The sequence below is a fragment of the Leucoraja erinacea genome, unplaced genomic scaffold (assembly GCF_028641065.1).
Source record: "Leucoraja erinacea ecotype New England unplaced genomic scaffold, Leri_hhj_1 Leri_128S, whole genome shotgun sequence".
NCBI lineage: Eukaryota > Metazoa > Chordata > Chondrichthyes > Rajiformes > Rajidae > Leucoraja > Leucoraja erinaceus.
The window spans coordinates 158,481-181,105 of record NW_026575550.1 but is presented as its reverse complement, the minus strand read 5'-3'; the positions used below and the strand labels follow the sequence as shown (position 1 = coordinate 181,105).

Here is a 22,625-nt window from a genome sequence, read left to right as displayed (position 1 = left end):
AACTCCTCCCGACACCTATCCAACTCACCAACAGCTCCTGTAACTTGTGGAATGCAATGACCCCACATTTTGCCCAGTTGTGAAGTGGTGCCTCGGAATGACACAGAACATCGGGAAGTATTCTGGCCTGACTCCAACAAGGTCACTAGTGGAGAAGTGACCTTGAGAAGAGCCTCTGAATTCATTCATGATTGACGCATCGTCGAAGTCAATTTAGAGCCAAGGACTGGGGGTAGGGAAGCCCTCGATCTGGTTGGGTAGTAAGCACACTCTACTCCACAACAATGTAAGGCTGAACGTGCAGGCTGTCCGCACTCACACCTGACTGTGGATGCATGGAGGTATTCAGTTTAGTTTAATTTAGAGATATGGTGGGGAAATCGACCCTTTGGCCCACTAGGTCTGTACCCACCGGCGATCCCTGCACATTAACACTATCCTACCCTGGGGACAATTTTTACATTGGTACCAAGCCAATTTACCTACAAACCTGTACATCTTTGGAGTGTGGGAAGAAACTGAAAACCGAGGCAAGTCACGAGGAGAACTTACAAACTCCGAAAAAACAAGCACCCGTCGTCAGGATTGAACCCAGGACTCTGGCTCTGTTAGGCAGCAACTCTACCGCTGCACCACCGTGCCGCAGAATTACACAGTGTAGTAATAATAACATGTGAGACAGTTGATAAAATTGCTTTGAAAAAGTTGATAGAGGCTTGATTAGTACAAGTGTCAGGGGTTATGGGGAGAATGGGGTTGAGAAGGAAAGATAGATCAGCAATGATTGAAGGGCGGAGTAGACTTGATAGGCCGAATGGCTTCATCCTGCTCCTGGAACTTATGAAAGAAAGAATTACGCTCACATTTTTTTTTGAAACTCAGTACTTTATTGAGATTTGGCTTAAATAAAGATGCTGTCGCTTTAACCTCTGTGGTTGGTTCCAATCTGTGAGGACATACATTTGTGAGCCGCGTCTGGGTGACCGGGTGGTGATAATGATGAGAATTTTCAGCCATTTGAACCGCAGCCAAGCTAGAGTCTTCTGAGTGGGTCGCAGCTCTCCAGCTGACGGGATAATAGACAATAAGTGCAGGAGTAGGCCATTCGGTCCTTCGAGCCAGCGCCGCCATTCTATGTGATCATGTCTGATCATCCCCAATCAGTACCCCATTCCTGCCTTCTCGCCAAATCCCCTGACTCCGCTATCTTTAAAACTCTCTTGTAAGCATCCAGAGAATTGGCCTCCACTGCCTTCTGAGGCAGAGAATTCCACAGATTCACAACTCTGGGTGAAAACGTTTTTCCTCATCTCTGTTCTAAATGACCTACCTCTTATTGTTGAACTGTATCCCCTGTTTCTGGATTCCCACAACGTCGGGAACATGTTTCCTGCTTCTAGCGTGTCCAATTCCTTAATCCCAAAACCTCTTATATGTTTCAATAAGATCCCCTCTCATCCTAAATTCCAGAGTATACAAGCCCAGCCGCACCATTCTGTCAACATATGGTAGTCCCGCCATCCCGGAATTAACCTTGTGAACCTCCCTCATGGCTCCATAGTCCCCTTTGTTCAATACTGACATTTCCGATTCTCCTTTCTCCCTCTCAAATTGTAGATTTGGAATACCAGTGGAAAATAAATGCTGAAGTCATTAGGGCAACCCAAGACAGTCCATAATTCACTGGTTAGTGCTGTGTCATGTTCAAGAGCCTGATGGTTGATTTGAAGAGTTATTCTTGAACCATATGGTCACAGTTTTCCGTTGTTCCTGATGGTCAGAGTGACGTGGGACCATGGCCAGTATCGTGTAGGTCTTTGATGATGCTACATGCCTTTTTGAGGCTGTACCACAAGAGAGAGTGTGGCCTCTCAGGAATCAAAGTGGTCAACTCTGCGTGGAGCCACAGGAGATGGGCAAGGTCCTCAGCGAGTATTTCTCCTCTGTTTTTACCAGGGAGAAAGTCAGTGGGACTGGGTTACTTGGGGCAGCCGATGGAAGTGTCTTGAGCGCAGTCAATATTACGGCTGAAGAGGTGCTGAAAGTCCTGACGAGTAGGAAGGTAGACAAATCTCCCAGGCCTGATCAGATATATCCGAGGACACTGGGAAACTAGAGAGGAAATTTCAGGAGCCGAGGGTGAGATTTATGAGTCGTCATTACATACCAGTGAAGTGCCGGAAGACTGGAGGGTGGCAAATGGTGTGCCTCTATTCACGAAGGGCTGCAGGGAAAAGCTTGGGAATTGCAGGCCAGTGAGCCTGACATCTGTGGTCAGAAAGCTAGTAGAGGGTTTTCTGAGGGCTAACATATACATGCATTTAGACTGACAAATACTGATTAGGGACAGCATGGTTTTGTATGTGGGAGGTCTAATCTCACAAATCTGATTGTGTTTTTTGAAAATGTGACCATAAAGGTTGATGAGGGCAGAGTTGCAGATGTTGTACATCCAGATTTCAGCAAGTAATTCGATAAGGTTCTACATAGTAGGCTGCTCTGGAAGGTTAGGTCTCATGGGATGCAAGGAGAGATGGCTAAATGGATAGAAAAGTGACTTCATGGAAGAACGCAGAGAGTGATGGTGCAAGGTTGCTTCTTGGACTGGAGGCCTGTGACTAGTGGCGTGCCTCAAGGTTCAGCGCTGGGCCCGTTACTGTTTGCCGCCTGTATCAATGACATGGCAAGATTAGCAAGCTTGCAGATGACTCAAAAGTGGGTAGTATTGCAGACAGTGAACATGGTTGTCAAAAATTGCAGCAGGATCTTGATCAGTTGGGCAGGTGGGCTGAGGAATGGTTGATGAAATATTATACAGAGAAATGTGAGGCGTTGCATTTTGGGAAGATTAACATGGGCAGGACCTACACAGTGAATGGCAGGGCTATGAGGAGTGTTGTAGAGCAGAGGGATCTAGGAATGCAGGTGCATGGTTCCTTGAAAGTGGGGTCACAGATAGCTAGGGTAGCCAAAAAGGCTTTTGGCACATTGTCCTTCATCAATTAGATGTATAGCAGTTGGGAGGTCATGTCAGATTTCAGATTCAATTTTAATTGTCATTGTCAGTGTACAGTACAGAGACAACGAAATGCATTTAGCATCTCCCTTGAAGAGCGACATAGCAAACGATTTGAATAAAAAAAAATAATAATAAATGTCCGGGGGGGGGGGGGGGGGGTGATTGGCAGTCACCGAGGTACGTTGTTTAGTAGAGTGACAGCGGCCGGAAAGAAGCTGTTCCTCGACCTGCTGGTTCGGCAACGGAGAGACCTGTAGCGCCTCCCGGATGGTAGGAGGGTAAACAGTCCATGGTTGGGGTGAGAGCAGTCCTTGGCGATGCTGAGCGCCCTCCGCAGACAGCGCTTGCTTTGGACAGACTCAATGGAGGGGAGCGTGGAACCGGTGATGCGTTGGGCAATTTTCACCACCCTCTGCAATGACTTCCGGTCGGAGACAGAGCAGTTGCCATACCATACTGTGATGCAGTTGGTAAGGATGCTCTCGATGGTGCAGCGATAGAAGTTCACCAGGATCTGAGGAGACAGATGGACCTTCTGCAGTCTCCTCAGGAAGAAGAGACGCTGATGAGCCTTCTTGATCAGAGTAGAGGTATTGTGGGTCCAAGAGAGGTCATCGGAGATGTTGACTCCCAGGAACCTGAAGCTAGAAACACGTTCCACCTCCGTCCCGTTAATGTGGATGGGGGTGTGCGTGCCGCCTCTGGACTTCCTGAAGTCTACAATGAGCTCCTTGGTCTTCTTGGAGTTAAGGGCCAGGTTGTTGTCAGCGCACCATGCTGCTAAGTGCTGGACCTCCCTGTAGGCCAGCTCATCGTTGTTGCTGATGAGGCCAATCACCGTTGTATCATCTGCATACTTGATCGGCAGGTAGCACAGCCTTGATGGCTGTCTCTAGATTGTCCCTGTCGAAGCGGCCATAGAAGTGATTCAGCTCCTCAAGGAAGGAGGCGTCGCTGGATGTGGGGGTGATGTTGGAGGGTCTGTAGTCCGTGATGGCCTGGATGCCTTGCCACATGCGTCGGGGGTCGGAGTTGTTGTTGAAGTGCTCCTCAATCCTGAGCTTATGGCAGTGCTTGGCCTTCCTGATGCCCCTCTTCAGGTTAGCCCTGGATGAACTGTAGGCTCGAGCATCGCCTGACCTGAAAGCGGTGTCCCGTGCTTTCAGCAGTAGCCTGACCTCGCTGTTCATCCATGGCTTCTGATTCGGGTATATGGTCACCATATGTACCACCATGCTCACCATGTGCAGTTGGTGAGACGTTGGTGAGACTGTGTTTAGAGTATTGTGTTTAGTTCTGGGCAACATGTCATTGGAAAGATGTTGCCAAACTGGAAATGGTGCAGGGAAGATTTACAAGGATGTCGCCAGAACTTCACATTTTTGCTCGACTTCCAGGCTCATTGTGTCTCCAAACGTTGTTTGTTATTGCATGCATTGAATCATTTGTGTCAATCTACTATTTTGTTTTTTCAAACGATTTTAATTTTTCTCCACACCGACTGCAGGGGACAAATGGTGGTGGTGGCGCCTGAAAATCTGCCACGTTGTGTCTCTTGTTACCATCCTCATTGCTTTCATTTGCTTGATTGCATTTAAAGGTATGTGCACAAATTTTCTTTATTTTCATGAAATTGGAAACTTGGTACTGTATCAGATGGTTGGAATGAATGCAGTATCTCAGTCAGTACATTGTAATGTATGTTGCCTGAACTACCTGCAACTGCATTGTGAGACCCAATATAGTCAATAATGGATGACTAGTTGGACATCTGGACTTCTGGAGGGCATTAGATAAAGTCCTTTGTAAGTTAAAACTTATGAAATGGAAGGAATATGATAATGGATTGTTGGTGCTCCCATGACAGGAAGCAGCATATAGGAACAACTTGCTAGATACAAGTCATCAGGCTGTGATTCATGGTCTACAAAGATCTATGGTAGACACAAAAAGCTGGAGTAACTCAGCGGGACTGGCAGCATCTCTGGAGAGGAGGAATGGGTGACGTTTCAGGTCGAGTCCCTTCTTCAAATATCTATATTGGGGCTGTAACTTCTCGCAGGCCAACTTGAGTAATTAGATAGTCACTTCATCAAATTCACCTACGGTGCAAAGATGGGTGGTATACTAACAGGGTGAACTGCAACATTACATCCTAAAGAGAGATTAAAAAGGTGACACGTTGTCAAGACTGAAATGGTTTTTTTGCATCAAATATTAAGTAAATGGCCTTTGACCTAAATATGAGAGAAATTAGTATTTTTTAAATGTTTCGTTTTAGTTTAGTTTATTGTCACATGTACCGAGGTACAGTGAAAAGTTTATGTTGCTGTTATCCAGTCAGCGGAATGACAATACATGATTACAATCAAGCCATTTACAGTGTATACATACATGATAAGGGAATAACAAGGTAAAGTACAAGGTAAAGCCAGCAAAGTCCAGTCAAGGGTAGTCCGAGGGTCACCAATGAGGGAGATAGTGGTTCAGGACTGCTCTCTGGTTGTGGTAGAATGATTTAGTTGCCTGATAACAGCTGACCACGTGGGGTTTTCTCCAAGAACTTCGGTTTCCTCCCACACTCAAAAGACATACAGGCTTGTATGTTAATTGACTAAACTAAGGGCATAACTTGTTCTTGAGTTATACTTGGATAGTGGGCACTTGCAACAAGCTAAGGATAAGGTCCATAGAAGGTGTTGATCCTGTTGGATAGGTAAGGTCCACTCACTACTTATGAGGATGAAAGAAAGGCTGTGGGGCAGACAGCCACAGTGTAGACCTAGGGCCCTTGACTCAGAAGCTTATCTAATATGTATCTAAGTAGCAATGTTACAAAATTTTGAGATTTAAAAAATCAAGTCTGTAATTTATCCCATCAGATAAAGCATAAAAAGAAGTTTAATTTGACACCTAATTCACTTTCATATCTCAAGTATTTAAAAAGTTATGGCCATTTTCATACTCGGAAATAAGCATCTTGTTCCCTATTGATTTTCTATGGACATAACAAAAAAGCTGTGATCGCGTGCTGTCAAAAGCCCATAACCTTCTTAAAAATTAAGAGAACTGAATGAAATTTTCAGTTATCGTAGATTGAACCATTCTGAAACAAATATAAAATAATCTTACTTGGATGACCTGAAATTAAAGCATATAATTAGTTAGTTACCCAAGTGTAGCTAATTTCAAACTTCAATTACTAGATCTAAACATCTATCCATTTCTTAATAAATGATTAACATTTTTAAATAGCCTAAGTGTCCAAATAATATTCATAAATAATTCACAATAAAACATGATTTTTAAATCTCATTTGCATTAATTTATAGGCCAAATGGAAGGAATTTAGTGTTCAATTGCTGTAAATTAAAGTCCATTTTAAATCAGCTTTTTAGTGGGTTCCTGTGAACGCGCTGGTTTAGAACGTTCACATTGCGGTAGATTTGTGCCCTCAAATGCCCAGAAAAATACTGCGGGATATAATGGGGCCAAAATGAGCTACTCGCAATATTAAACTTTGTATAAAGGGATCTTAAGAAGCCCTTTTTAATGTAAAAATAAACAGCCTACTTTCTGTTGTCTGCTCTATGCGGCCCTGACGGCTGCCAGTGGTCGCTGGTTTAGAGATTGATTTTTAAACTATTATTATACAAGGCCTTTAAAATTAATAATAGCTTTTGCGACGGGGTCTTCCAGCGATTTTTCGTTAATAATTAACTAGGCTGAACATCTTCGATTGGAACAGCCTAGTGAAAAATCGCGTTTTAAACCCGCCCCCCTCTAAACGTCGCCAAAATCGCGCACACGGGCTGGGACAGATTTTCAGCGACGCTTCAGGTAGGCTTTGCAACATACCTAATCTAAGTGCTTATGTATATAACATATAATATAACTATACAATGAGCACTGAAAACAGGCCATCTCGACCCTTCTACTCCGTGAACACGGTGCCCCTAGTCCCATGTGCGCTCACATAACCCTCCATTCCCTTCCCAAGTCCATATAACTAACCATAAAATGATAAAAACGAACCTGCCTCCACCACCTTCACTGGAAGCTCATTCCACACAGCTACCACTCTCTGAGTAAAGAAGTTCCCCCTCATGTTAAAACATCCCCCTCAAGTCATGTCCCCTTGTTTGAATCTTCCCTACTCTCAGTGGGATGCTTTTCCACGTCAACTCTGTCCCCTCTCATCATTTAAAAAACCTCTATCAAGTCCCCCCTTAACCTTCTGCGCCCAAAGAATAAAGCCCTAACTTGTTCAGTAACTTAGTTGCTGAAACCCAGGCAACATTCTAGTAAATCTCCTCTGTACTCTCTCTATTTTGTTTACATCATGATACGTACGTATAATGATAATGATACGTACAATGATACGTATAATGATACGTACTGAACTGAAAACAAAAATGAATTTCACTGCGACTCGGTGCATGTGACAAATTAAGTCCAATAACCATAACCAGTCTGAAGAAGGGTCTCGACCCGAAACATCACCTATTCCTTCTATCCCGAGATGATGCCCGTCCCGCTAAATTACCCCAGTGTTTTATGTCTATTTTCGGTGTAAACCAGCATCTGCAGTTACTTCCAACACATAACCATAACCAGTAGGGTAGAATAATCAGAAAGTTACAGTAGAATCAGGCCATTCGGCCCATCGTCTACTCCGCCATTCAATCATGACTGAACTATCTCTCCCTCCTAACCCCATTCTCCTGCCTTCTCCCCATAACCTCTGACACCCGTAAAATATCCATTGACTTGGCCTCGACAGCCTTCTGTGGCAATAAATTCCACAGATTCACCACCCTCTGGCTAAAGAAATTCCTCCTCATCTTCCTAAAGTCCTTTCCTTTAGTCAAGACTAAAATCTTATCTATACTCCCAAGCCTTTCCTGACGTCTACTGAGCGAGGGCTATATATATATATATATATATATGTATGTAGTTTGTTTATACTATTATTATAACAAATGTAAAGCACTTTGGCCAACAAGAGTTGTTTTTTTAAATATGATATATAAATAAATGTGACTTGACTAAAGGAACATCCTTTAATTCTGAAGCTATGACCTCTGGTCCTAGACTCTCTCACTCATGGAAACATCCTCTCAAAATCCATTCTATCCAGGCCTTTCACTATTCGGTAAGTTTCTATGACACACCCCCTCATCCTTCTAAACTCTAGTGTCGAGGTCCACTGCCGTCAAACGCTCATCATATGTTAACAATGCTGTTCTGCATTGTATGTTTTGTTGTATTAAATGTACTGTTAAAAGGTGAGACTGTGTGAACACTCAGTGTATTTCTCTCAGTGAGTTTGTTGTTGTGTATTTTAGGTGAACGTTGTGAGAGCAACCTTTTTACCTGGATACTGCCTGTTCCGCTAATGCTGGGATTTCTGTCAGCATTACCCATGGCACTTCCAGTTGGCCACAGTAAGTATCACGTTCATCAAAGCAGTTTTTGAAGGATTCAGTTTCAGTGAAAAGTTTCCCCCAAAGATTTAGATGGTGAGGTAAAACATAGAAACATAGAAAATTGGTGCAGGAGTAGGCCATTCGGCCCTTCGAGCCTGCACCGCCATTCAATATAATCATGGTTGATCATCTAACTCAGTATCCTGTTCCCGCCTTCTCTCCATACCCCCTGATCCCTTTAGCCACAAGGGCCACATCTAACTCCCTCTTAAATATAGCCAATGAACTGGCCTCAACTACCTTCTGCGATAGTTTCCCTTTCCCCTGACTCACTGAAGGAGGGTCACGACCCGAAACATCACCCATTCCTTCTCTCCAGAGATCCTGCCAGTCCCACTGAGTAACTCCAGCATTTTGTGTCTATCTTTGGTCTGGTTCCATGCTGTGTGATTCTAACAAATTTGTCCATTCTGTCCCTGACTGTTTGCTGGCATTCAAGAGCAACCCTCTGGCATGGAGATTTCCATGTTCGGCAGGAAGTTCCGTACAGAGCTGCCGACCTTTACAGCACCAGTGCCGGTATTATTGGGACACTCGCAGGAATGCAGAAGCCCAGTACCTGCTGGCCAATGATGGAGCAGAGACCCCCTGAGATTCCCCAGCTGAGGAACCCACCCCTGGATCCTGTGCCAGGTTTAACCGCATGCAGGATTCATGAGCCCATTCATTGGGAAAGGGGGACTGGGAAGAGCTACAGCTTGAATTGTTTGGTTTGTTTTAGTTTGGAGATACAGCGTGGAAACAGGCCCTTCAGCCCTTCGACCAGCGCCGACCAGCAATCCTTGCACATTAACACTATCGTACACACATTAGGGAAATCTACAATTTACAGAAGCCAATTAACTTACAAACCTGCACGTCCTTGGAGCGTGCGAGGAAACAGGAGTTTCCGGAGATAATCCACACGATCTTGGGAGAACGTACATTTTGTACGGACAGCACCCGTAGTCAGGATTGAACCTGTCTCTGGTCTCTGGTGCTGTCAGGTAGCAGCTCTACCACTGTTAGTTTATTTAAAAATAATCTAAATTTTCATTGTTTAAAATATCAGCATTGGTTTCGATGTCAGATATCTGAGAGGGTTTGTGGGTGGGGTGTATTCTTGGCCACCAACATCACTATGTTACACCATTACTGGCTCAACTCCAGTTGTATACTTAACTACATTCCAGGTCTCTGGAACTGGCACCAACCTGACCAAACATAACCATTTTCCCAGCTCCTGGCTCTCGGACTACCGCTGTTCCTGAATTCTAGCTTAGGTCATACAACTTAGCTTACGTTCCCGATCCATGCTCTGTAGACAGTAACAGCCTGTGTCCCAACGACCCAAGGGCCCACGTCACTGAAAACCGATAGGGGCAGAGACCTATTGGAAGGTTAAAATAAAAGAGCAACGCAAAATCAAAAAAATACTTCTTTGAGAGGGGAGATGAGGCACCAACAATCTCTGACAATATACACAAAAAGTTGGAGTAACTCAGCGGGTCAGGCAGCATCTCTGCAGAAAAGGAATAGGTGACGTTTCGGGTCAAAACCCTTCTTCAGACTCTGGTCTCGACCCGAAAAGTCAATTTAATTCCTTTCCTCCAGAGATGCTGCCTGCCCTGCTGAGTTACTCCAGCTTTTTGTGTGTATGGTTTAAACCAGCATCTGCAGTTCCTTCCTACACACTGACAATATTGTGTATCATGCATGCGGAGTTGATGAATAATTATTTCATTCATTATAGGCAGAAGTAATGGAACTCGCAGAGCCAACCATACTGAAAGAGAACAGGTATTTTATTAAGATAAATTGCTGCTGTATTTTTTGGGGGGTTCAAAATGATCGTTTACCTTGCCCTCTTTCTTGCTCTTGTACAATTGATTGTATTGTTTACCTTGCCCTCTCTCTTTTAAGACAACGAAATCTTTTCCCTTACACATCATAAAAAAAATCACAAAAATAATTGAAAATAAATAAATAATAAACATATTAAAAATCTGAAATGTTAAAAATTTAAAATACCTAAACACAGAAATTCAGACGTTATAACACACTCAGCCAGGTGAGGAAGGCACCAAGTCCAGAGCTCCCCTCCGTGTTCATCTAATATCCGAGCACCCGCAGTCGATGCCCGATGTTCAGGCCCTCACGCCGGGCTGGTGGAACGCCGACGCCGAACCCCGACGGTGATCATCTTCTGACAGCCGCCTCCCGTACTGTTCTTTCTGTTTGTCCATGTCCGCCCGCGTTGGGACTCCGCAAACCGCACCCCATTGGTGCAGCAGGTCCAGCACTCCGGGCTCCAGACGGCGACCCCCGGTAAGGCACCAGCCCCGCGATGTTTTCAGCGCTGTCTCTAGATACTCCGGTCGATGTCTAGGTAGGCCGCTGTGGGGGGAGGGGGGGGAGCGAGGACGCGACTCGAATAATAGTCGTCCTCACCAGGTCTTGAAGGACGGTATCCCCCGCACCGTGCCATCTCTTTTAACATAACTAAATAAACAAAAAAAACAAAAAAGATACCGGGCTGTAGGTGGAGGCTGCTGGCACCAGCGCCACCGGAAGTACAATACACTCATTGAAAACGTTCTCTGTGTTTATAATACCTATCTGTCAGACGTTGACACACTCAGCCCAAAGGAAATCTTGATCTCTACTAATATGCATGATGTGTGGTTAGATTTAACATCATCTACCCCCTCCCGTACTGTTTTTCTATTTTCATGTCTGGACACAACCCCATGTAAATTGTGGACATTCACCAACTCTCCAGATACATGTCTGGTTCTGCAGATTGTGTATGGTTTCTCCATTTGCATTTTTTGGTGTCTGGAGAAGGGCATGAACTCTTGCAAATCATGAGTCCATATCTTCATTCTGAACCTGCAACATTTTGTGTGTTTTTGTTTATTTTAGGGTGATGGAGAAGGGCATGATTGCAAATCAGCTAGAACCTGAACTCAGCTCAAAATCTCAGTTTTAAAAGGGACACTCACAATCAGAGCAAATTCTGTGACCCTCCCATAGACTGGGACCTGGAAAACCCATCTCTCTTACAGTGGGAAAATGGTGCTCTGCAGTTGAAACTGGTCTTACCCTGGGAGAGAACAAAATTGCGCTTATCTCATCTCTTGGCCTCAAGAAATGTAATTTGTGATAATCTGCCAAAATTGTCACGGGCACCTGAATCATAGTTTTAAGGTACCATGTGTGAAGTGCCTGGAGGACTAATCTATCCAAGGATTTGTGTGAAAATCAGATCTCTCCACGGTACAATTACCATACAGCATGTGCCACAGAAGATAGTCCTGACTGCAATCTGTGAACTGAAGAAGGGTCTTGACCCAAAACATCACCTATTCCTTTTCTCCAGAGATGCTGGCTGACCCGCTGAGTTACTCAAGCTTTTTGTGTCTATCTTCAACTCAAATACAAACTTGCATACATGCCTGAACTGCTTTGCCTGCTGAGCACATTCATTGCCTGCCAGATTGCTAGCCTCAAGATCATTCTGTCGTCAGCCACTACTGATCCTTGCCATATCTTGCATTTTTCTCCCTGCGGCTGCCCAGACTACTTGGCTGTATCCCTGGAGGTCACTGTGGTTCCCTTGCACAATAATGTTCCCTGCCGGGACTGTCAAGGATTCCCTTTCCCAGCGTTGTTCTTAAACATCAATCCTTTCCAACACATGTATTTGCTTGTACTTTCGGAGGCTTGCTTCCCTTGACACAGCATGGAGACAAACTATTGGCAGCTGTTAGGTATTAAATGGAACATCAGTATTTCATCAGTTTATGATGACATTGTGTTTTCATTCTGCCTCCTCACAGAAGTCAGTAGAAACACGTTCCTTTCCTTACCTGTTTGTTCAGTATGTACAATCAAATTACTTGTTTACAGAGTTTAATCACCAGAGCCAGAATTTTGCCATAAATGCCATGTGCCTTTTCATGCATGATTTCACCAGGATAATGCCTTTTTCATGATCGAGTGCCTAAATCAGCCTTTTTTTGCCTTTTTGCAGAAAGGTCGTGCTATTTTCTCTCGTTGTACCATGATTACAATTATGTTTTCTATGTTAACACATTAATATTCTGTTGAAATTGGGTTGATGGGTTAATGAAGCAATAAGATTTTGTTTCCCCTTGGCCATTCACTCCAAATAATCCCACCACACTGCCCAGTTCTTCCAAACCAGATTCCTAGTACCTAGGGTGGCACAGCAGTAGAGTTGCTGCCTTACAGAGCTTGCAGCACCGGAGACCGGATTTGATCCTGACTATGGGTGCTGTCTGTACGGAGTTGGTACGTTCTCCCCATGAGCTGCGTGGGTTTCCTCCCACACTCCACTTTCGTTTCCACCAATAGATTTGTAGGTTAATTGGGTTGGTAAATTAAAAAATTGCCCCAGTGTGTGTAGGATGGTGTTAATATGGGGATCGCTGGTTGCCCAAGGGCCTGTTTCCGTGCTCTATCTCAACTAAACTAATCTAATGATAATTGGCCTGATAGCGAAGGGGACAATTAGTCAGGTTTGTTACCAAAAAACATGACCTCTCTGTTCTCCTGGAGTTCAAACCTATCGCAGATGGTACGTAATCTGTGAACTGACTTGGTTTGAGCAGAAGGCAATGACCATGCCCATTTTTCAGGGAAGCTTTGAACTGAGTGCTCCCACTGCCTGGGTGACCCCTTTCTCATATCACATTCTTCCTGATGTATTCAGCAAAAGGCTCAATGTACAAAACCAGATGGAAGTCTGGCCTGGCTCCAGATTTGAGGGTGGACAGTGGGCACCGGGTCTGGATAGGGACCTGAGGGGCAACATGTTCACTCAGAGGGTGGTGGGTGTATGGAACGAGCTGCCAGAGGAGGTAGTTGAGGAAGGCACTTTTACAACATTTATAAGACATTTGGACAAGGGACATAGGTAGGACAGGATTAGAGGGATGTGGGCCAAACACTGGCTGGTGGGACTAGCATGGGTGGGGCCTCTTGGTCAGCATGGACAGGATGGGCCAAATGGCCTGTTTCCGTGGTTTATGACTCAACGAGAAGCAGTTGGCAACTTATTAACCACAAGCCACATTTTCCATCCGTCTTCAGGCCAGTGGACGGCGCCTCTCAGTAAGTAGGTCAGGCTCGGTGTGAGAGGGGAAATCCACTGGTTCAAGTTTTTAAAGTTTAATTTCACAAGTCTGACCCTCATGTTCCACTGCATTTCATAAGTGATGGGAGCAGAATTAGGCCATCCGGCCCATCGAGTCTACTGTGCCATTCAGTCATGGCTGATCTATCTCTCCCTCTCATCCCCACAGTTATAGAGTAACAAAGAAGGAAAACAGTCCCTTTTAACCCAATTTATCCCATTTGACCATGCCTAGACTTTTCCTATTGATGTACCTTTAAACTGTGTTGAATGTTTGTTATTTATTCTATGTTATGACTGCAGGCTAAACCATATTGTTTGTTTTGTTTTGTTTTTGTCTTTTGTTTTTACCTTGTTTGGGATGTGTTTACCTTGTTTAAGACTAAAGGTGGAAATTAGCTACTGGCTACAATCTTGCGTATTACATGTAAATGTTTATTAATATGCACTGTTCCTAATAAAAAAACAAAAAAAAAACAACAACCTACCTGTCCAAACACACAAAGTGCTGCAGAAATTCATTTCCTTGAAGACTATCCAAAAGCTTTCCCTAACTCACAGAAGGCTGTGGAGGCCAAGTCAGTGGAATATTAAAGGCAGAGATATATAGATTTTACTTCGGAGTCACGTGAGGGACGCCATGAAGAGCCCGCTAGTACGCTTGCGTGTCATTATCGCTACACGCATTGCAACGAGTCATTGGGGGAGGAAGGACGTTCCTCCCAAACGGCACGGTTTTTGGAAACCTGCAACAACGGTAAGAGAACTTCGTTTCTTTTTTACTTACCTTTGTTTACAGGAAGGCTGTGGAAAGCTGGCGGGGGAGAGCTGCTATGTAGGAGCAGGCAGCCAGCAACGGCCGGTGGCACGACGGTCTCCCTTGGCGGGAGCGGGTGCGACTTTAGCTCCAGCAGGTGTACGGGTCGCCGACAGCCGGTGGAGCACTCCGGAGCCGTCGGTCTGATGACTCGGGAAACAGCCCAGGGACCTACAGGGTAAGGAGCGCTGCATGGGTCCGTGGGGCTGAGAGACTGGAGGTAGCGGCGAGCGGTCGGTGCCCGTGAGCACCGGGTACGCGTTGGAGCTGCTGGGCCTGCGTCGCGAGCGGCCAGTTCCCCGAGAGGACTTGCACCGCGTTGGAGCACCGCAGGCCCAATTAAGGAAGGAGCGGCCCAGTGGGGAGCACTGCACCGCGTTAAGCCACCTTACCTGCGGTTGCGAGCGGCCAGCTCCCCGAGAGGACTGAACCGCGTTGGAGCACCGCAGGCTAACGGTAGACGGGCGGCTCAGTGCCGTGAGCACTGCACCGCGCTTTGGAGCACCGCAGGCCAACCGCACTACAGGGAACTCAGTGCCCGTGAGCACTGCGACGCGTAGACACTGCGGGACCTGCACCTGCGAGAACATACCGCGTTTGCAGCGATGCAGGTCCAAAAAAGAGAAGAGCAAATCCTCCAGTGGGTAAGTCCCATAGCAGCACCTTATACAGGGCTGTATCTCACTTCCACTATTATAGGGAAGTGCTGGAGGAAAAGACAGACTTAGGGAGAAGGAAGCACCCTTTTCTTAGGGCTATAATCATGCTTCTCTCCCTCCAGTAGACTCTTTTGTCAGAAGAGTGCTGGGGTCAAGTCTAGGGCAAACCCTGGACAGGTAACAGATGTAACAGCTATAATAATGAGGTGACGCTTTTTCTAAGTCACAAAGTACATAGAGTGCATTATTGGTCATTTCCTGATAGAAATACAGGAATACTTATGTTGTGACTGAAGGATTTAGCAGTCCAAAAAATTTACTGACAAATTCCATTCCCATCTGGGAAGTCACATGGGATGTCTGTCTATGTTTCAGGGGGAACAACATTCCAGCTGTGAGTAAAGCTAACTGGGAAAGATCTACAAACCAGGTTAGAAACCAGCATAGACCATATGTTCTCTCTCTACTGCAGGGGCAAACATTAGCTGACACCACTTGCCACTGGGGATTGTAAATCCCTGAATGTACTAAACTAATCAATTTATGCATCTGGTTACATCCTACCGGGATTGACACGGGCCTGTGTAAACCCGAAACCTCCTAGCAATATCTTTATTTGGAGGTGACCGATCTAGAAGGTCAAGGAGTTGGACAATGAAGCCAAATTGGAGCTCATCTAAACGTCCAAACATCATCCTCAAAGGTATCGCCCCTATATCTGAAGATGTGTACACCCACAACACACGACCTCGGGGATCCAGATGAAACCAGTAAAACCAGAAGGAAGCAAGGAGGTTGGTGCGAGAAGACATCGAATAAATAATTTTTGACACTCGTATCTTAAACAGTATCCGGGGATACACAATAGAATTTTACAACACATAATTTTCTAGTCCAGCTGATATATCGAGAGAGGAATTTGGAGGAGAACACCAAATGGATATTGGGCTATAGTATTTGCTGATGTTTCTACACGATATGGAACACCAGATGCCGATCTACTCGTATCCAGACATAATCACCAATTACCAAATATGTCATATGGGATACAGACACTGGACATCAGCAACGGAGGGGTTTTTAGCTGCATTGTAAGGGAAGAATTATTATCTACGCATTCCCTTCCTAACAAAATAGGATATGGCGCTTGACGCATCAAACATAGATCAGATCTCGGGTTTTTGGCCTAGATCAAGCATAATATCTGGGTTTTTTATCAGTTTAAATATCTGATATGTCCCTTATCTAGGGACCATATATTAAAAACAAATAAATAAATAAATAATACGATATATTCGTTAAGAACGGAAACCTTTTCTATTGTTAAGTATATTCGTTTTAAGAACGAAAATGGCAAGCATTGATTCAAAGGATGCTTACTATTTTCAGTACCCATAACAGGTGACCACGGACGTTATTTTATCTAATTGGATGGCTCAGCTCTAGCAGTATAGAGCACTACCTAATGTGTTTACATTAGCACCTAGGTTATTTACAAAATATAACAACCAGCCACACAATGGTAATGGCTTCTTTGGATGACATACTAATTGTGCGGGAACTTAGGACGGGCTGAACAAACGGTAACAGCCACTTAACAATTATTGGAAACTAGGACTCATTATCCATCCAATTAAATAAAAATTAAAGCCTTCAAACTAAAGGGATTATTTGGGGTTCACCAATAACTCAGTTCCTCATGTCAGTAACTTTGCCAACAGAGGTTACAACCTTAATAAAGGCATACAGCAAAATCATTGACATGAGGATAAACCATCCATCAGACTGGTAGCAAAAATTTTGGCAACAGGTGGTACTGGGAATATGGGTTTCCAGCCACATAATTCAAACCCTTACATTATAAAGATTTACAGAGGGCCAAAATATGAGCTCTTAAAATAGTAAGATTAAACGAGAACTTACCAGTTTGAAGTTTGATCTCTATTTTATGAGGAGTTACGATGAGGGATTACGTGAAGAAGCCCGCTCAGGGCGCAGGCGCGGCATGCTTCCAAGCAGCGGTGCGGAATCACAGACAGACACACGTATTTGAAGTAACATAGTGAAGAATAAAGAGACATCAATTATCAGTTTGATCCATGTAATGAGGGTGGGAGCGGAGGGCACGTAATCCCTCATCGTAACTGCTCATAAAATACAGATCAAACTTCAAACTGGTAAGTTCTCGTTTAATCTTACTATTTTACTTCGGAGTCACGTGAGTGACTTCGTGAAGATTTCAAAGCTCTGTGATTTCAAACCGTGTAACAGTTTTACTCACTCACTGCCGAAAGCTCTTGAGGAAGGAAGTGGTATTGTAATCAACCAATGAATCTGTTTTCAAAACAAAACGGTATTTATTAACAATAACAAAAACAAATGGCTCCCCCGGGCTTTAAATTAAATATTTGCAGTTTCTAATATTTTTGCTGCAAATAAATCAGGCTTCACCAACGGCTTGTCATAGAACGTCCGGAATGTGGATTCCCTCGACCATCCTGCTTTGTTTAGGATAAGGTCAATAGGCACATCCATCCTTGCTGCCGATGATGTGGATGCTGCCCTGGTGGAATGAGATTTATATACATTAATGTCTATCCCAGCAGCTTCCAATACCTGTTTTAACCATCTTGAAATGGTCTGGCTCGTTACCCTGCCATGTGGTTTTTTGTGGCTGACCCATAAGGCTCTTTCACTTCCTCGGATATTATGGGTTGTGTCAATATAAATTTTTATGAGGGTCACCACACACAATCGTGGCTCTGGTGGGTAAGCCCGGAATACCACTAGCGTGTTGGATGTTCCTGGCCTGCTTTGTTTTATCAGACCTTGTATAGTGAAGGTAACCTGGTCTGACGTTGTTTCCATGCTGTCCAGTCGAAGTTTATGCAATGACTGGACCCTCTGTGCAGATACTAGAGCCATAAGCATGAGCGTTTTTAATGTCAATTGCTCAAGGCTGAGGGATCTTGCTGGTGGTCTGTCCCGAAGGTATGTGAGCACAATACTGATGTCCCAAATTTGAGTATATCTAGGCTTGGGGGGCTTGATGTTATATATGCCCCTCATCAGTTTGACCACCAGCGGATGGGACCCCATGGGCTGATGTCCTGCAGGTTTGAGGTAGTTGGAGAGGGCACTACGTGCCGTGTTGATGGCACTGTAGCTCATATCCTCATGATGATGTAAGTAGGCCAGGAACTCGAGAACATAGGCTACTGTGGCTGTTTCGTAAGCAGTCCCCGTTTCTTGGCAGTACCTCTCCCATTTCTTGATGTTGGTTAGGTACTGCCTCTTTGTAGATGTTCTCAGGGATGCTGACATGGTGGTGATGGTTTGTTGTGATAATCCCAGGTCCAGATAGGGTCGGTTTAAAATCTGCAACCCAGGAGATTCATGTCTTGATGGCATGGATGGCTGATGCCTGACACTGGGTGAGTCAATAACCCTGGATGACTGGGAAACACCATTGGTGATTCCACCACCATGTCATGGAGTACTGGGAACCATGGCTGTGTAGGCCAGTCGGGCACCACCAAAATTCCAGATGCTGAATCCATCTGGATTTTGCGAAGTACCCGACTGATGAGGCAGAAGGGAGGAAAGGCATAGAAAAAGAACTTTCCCCAATCCAGCGTGAATGCATCTACCGCTGCTGCCTCTGGATCTGGTTCCCACGCGACATACGTAGTTAATTGGTGATTCAGTCTTGATGCAAATAAATCGGTATCTGGCTTCCCATATTGCTTTACAATTTTAGCAAATGCTTTAGGATTTAACATCCATTCGATGTTGTCATTGAATTTGCGTTACCTGGTGTCCGCCACTGTATTTAGCTTACCTGGTAGATAGGTAGCTGAAAGCCAAATATGTCTTTCGACACACCATTGCCAAATCGTATTGACCAATTTGTCGCATGATAAAGATTTTATGCCGCCCATATGGTTAATGTAAGCCACCACCGTAGTATTGTCTATTTGTAATCTAACATGCAAGTGATGCATATTGGATACATATGCTTTCAAACCATAAAAGGCGCCCAACATTTCCAAATAATTAATGCCCAGTGTAGATAGTAATGATGATTCTAAGTTAGTCCATCTACCACCTGTGCTGGATATGGAGTTAGTTGCTCCCCAGCCTTTAGCACTGGCATCTGTTTGGAGTACTAAAGTAGCATTAGTAATAACAATAGGACTACAACTATGCCAAATGTTTTGTATCCACCACTGTAGCTCTGATATTGCTTCAGGGGGTAAACTCATGACTCGGTCATAATGACCTTTATGTTGTTTTAATGCCTTTACCTTTGCTCTTTGCAAATTTTGATAGTGCAAAGGTCCAAATTGGATAGCTGGAAATGCTGCTACCATTTTGCCAATTACTGCTGCCACTTGTCGAATAGTTGTTTTTTTGTTAATCTTTAAGTTATTGCATGATTGTACTAATGCAATCATCTTTTCCCTTGGCAGGGTAATAGTCATTTGGACTGAGTTAATTGTGAAATCCAGGTAGTCCATTATCGTGGATGGATTTAACTTGGATTTATCTGAATGCAAGACGAACCCTAGAGCTTCTAGGAGCTGTTTAGTAGCTGATACTGCTGCTACAGCCAATTCCATAGTTTTCCCAACTATGAGGATATCGTCCAAATATGCCATGACTATATGATTAAGTTTCCTTAACGTTGCCATGGCTGGTTTTAATATTTTAGTGAATAGTCTTGGGGCTGAAGTAAGCCCATTAGGCAGTGCTTTATACTGCCACAGCTCCCCCATCCAGATAAATTTAAGGTATCTGCTATAATCCTTATGTATAGGTACCAGATAGTAAGCATCTTTGAGATCAATGCTTGCCATATAGTATCCTTTGGAAATCAGTTGTCTAGCAGTCACAAATGTTTCCATTTTGAAATGTATATACTTAACAAAATCATTCAGGGATGTTAAGTCAATGATGATGCGACATCCACCATCTTTTTTAGTTTTTGTAAATATGTTGGAAACAAATTCCAAGGGCTCATGTTTAGTTTTTTTCTATGACCCCTTTGTTTATAAGTCTCACCAGTTCAGCTTGTCCCTCCTGTTGTTCTTTTTTGGAGAGAAAAAATACCCTTTCGGGCCGGTGTTGAACTGGCGGTATTTTTGAAATAAATTCAATTTTATACCCTCCAATGCTATTGAGTATATATTTATCATTAGTGATCAATGCCCATGCTTCTTTAAACAAGTGTAACCTTCCCCCTGTTAGTAAGGCACCCTTATTCTCTGTATGCTGGTAGGAACCAGATCCACCTACCTCCATGGTTATTGACGGCTTTGTGATTTTTTCTTCCGTTGTGCTTTGCCTTGTCGACGTGCTGGCGATGTTGGGGGGAGGCGCATTTTCCAGGGGGTCCGCGGCGGGCCCTGACCTAAAAAAGGTCTTTGGGGATAGTGCGGCCCCAAGCTTTCACCAGTCCCATGTTCCGGACGCCGACTGGTGGATGCAGTGGTGTGCTGCCGCCTGGGTGTGAGAAATGTTCTCGGCTTGCTTGTCGCTGGGCCTGCCCTCATGAGGCTGAAGGTTTTGGATGCCTCCTCCATATCCTTGAGTTGTTTATTGAGGTAATTTCCAAATAATAATGAGTCGGATTCCATAGATGGAGTTTTGCACAAGCCGGCAAACTTTGGGTTGAGGGCAGGTCTGATGTTTTCTCTCCAAAGGTTATTCAACTCAAACTGAGTTGTACACATTAATGCGAGCACATCCTGCTGGTGTGTAGTCATCTCCTCCGTCTGTACGCAACGAGCATAAGCTGTGATGGCCGACGTGAGGAGGCGAAGTATCCGCTGGAGTTTTACTTCTTGTGCCCGTATTGGTCCCCCCACATTTCCCCAGATTTGACTGTTGAGACTCTTAACCTTAAGAGCCTCGCAGTTGTCTGGTGCTGTGTGCTCCTCCAGCACTTGGGCGAGCACCTTCTCCTGAAGAGGTTTGTTCGACAGGTGATTTATACTGGCCGCCATCCTCGGCTCCAAAGGTGCTCCAACCCGTGGGGTAGCGACAAAACGATCCACAACACCCAGCAGCTGTTCTTCCTGCACACCCTGCACACTCTCGATTCCTTCCGCCTGCCCCTTTTCCAGACCAGCCCTGCCCTGGTCACCAATGCTAGCCTCCAGTTCTAGGTCTGAGGTTGCAAAGGGAAGTGCCGGACTCGACACTATGGAGGAGGCGCCTGTCCTGTCTGCCCGAGAGCGCTGCTGTTCTCGGTAGACCATCCCCTCCAAGAGCTGCTGAATGCAACTCAGGCGGTTGTCTCTCCTCCGTTTTGGGGAGGACATTTCCCCCTCCGACGAGTCGGAGTCGACCGGCCGATTGGTTTTCCGGGTTGCTTTCCCAGCCTGCCGTGTAGGCTCTGGCGTGACTGGGACCGGCTCGGTCTTGGGAATTGCAAACCGCTCCTCGAGCGGTACTACCGCCGGTTGCTGCCCCGCTGGAATAGGCTCCTCCGGTGGAGTTAGAGCACGGGCAGTTTTCTGAGAAAGCTTTCTGCGTTGGGACATTTTGCTGTGCAAAAATACTAACGCCAACTCTCTCCGGTTTCCCAACGCACCGTCCACTTACCTGACGGTCCGTTTTAAAGTGCAGCTGGAGAGCCTGACTCCAGCTGCCGCCGCTGTTGCACTGCTGGGCGTAATGGCCGCGCCTGCGCCCTGAGCGGGCTTCTTCACGAAGTCACTCGCGTGACTCCGAAGTAAAATTAATGGTGATCATTTCGATAAAATGATGAAGCCATACAGAAGCCATATTGGAACTAAATGGTGGAAAGATAACATTGGGCATTGCTCCAATCCTATCATTGTCAGCAACCAGTCTATGGTCCTACATATGCATTGTTATGCACTAGGATGGTGTGTTACCAATTCCATCTCCAGCTGTGGAGGAAGATGGAATACACAGGAAGCATCATTATTACTAACACTGGGCATAACTACCTGGAAATGTTGGGTGTTTTTCATGGCCTAAAGTCATGTTGCTCTGGAATATGTTAAACAGGTTATTAGATTATAAATTAACAATACTACTGTGGTAGCACATATCAACTGTGGTAGCACATGGGTGAAAGGGAATCTACATCATGTAACAATCTGGCCAACACAATTTGGCAACCTCATCAGTAGGGGTGTTTTTAATAGTACCCCACTGACCTACCCAACCATGATTCTCGGCGGTACTGGGAATTAGATTAGAACCATGCAGCACCATCCTAAACAGACGATGAAGAGTGGGGAAAAACCACCCGTGCCATGAACATATAAATCGCTTAAATCGTAGAGTCTGAAAGCGCCGCTATTACATCTGGGACTGACGGCCAGAGCAATGGACATGATCACAGCGGGCCACAGACAATCAACCTAAAGACAATGTCTAAAATACATAAACTAATGGGAGATGTGTTGCAACCATAATACATCATCCAGCCTGTTTGGCAGCTTTGTTAACCGACGGGGGGCTT

At 44.9% G+C, this 22,625-nt stretch overlaps 1 protein-coding gene and 1 pseudogene across 1 annotated transcript in view; both read left to right on the top strand.

Annotated features, from left to right (window-relative positions):
* Window positions 1–10,366, top strand: part of LOC129715637 (uncharacterized) — a 40,841-nt gene extending 30,475 nt beyond the window's left edge. Inside the window, exons 5-7 of the mRNA XM_055665499.1 lie at window positions 4,527–4,619; window positions 8,368–8,466; window positions 10,241–10,366. Of these exons, the coding sequence (XP_055521474.1) occupies window positions 4,527–4,619; window positions 8,368–8,466; window positions 10,241–10,299 (251 nt within the window). The 3' untranslated portion in view covers window positions 10,300–10,366. The remainder of the gene's footprint in view (window positions 1–4,526; window positions 4,620–8,367; window positions 8,467–10,240) is intronic.
* Window positions 10,367–16,289: 5,923 nt separating this feature from the next.
* LOC129715645 (U2 spliceosomal RNA) lies at window positions 16,290–16,403 on the top strand (annotated as a pseudogene).
* Window positions 16,404–22,625: the final 6,222 nt, after the last annotated feature.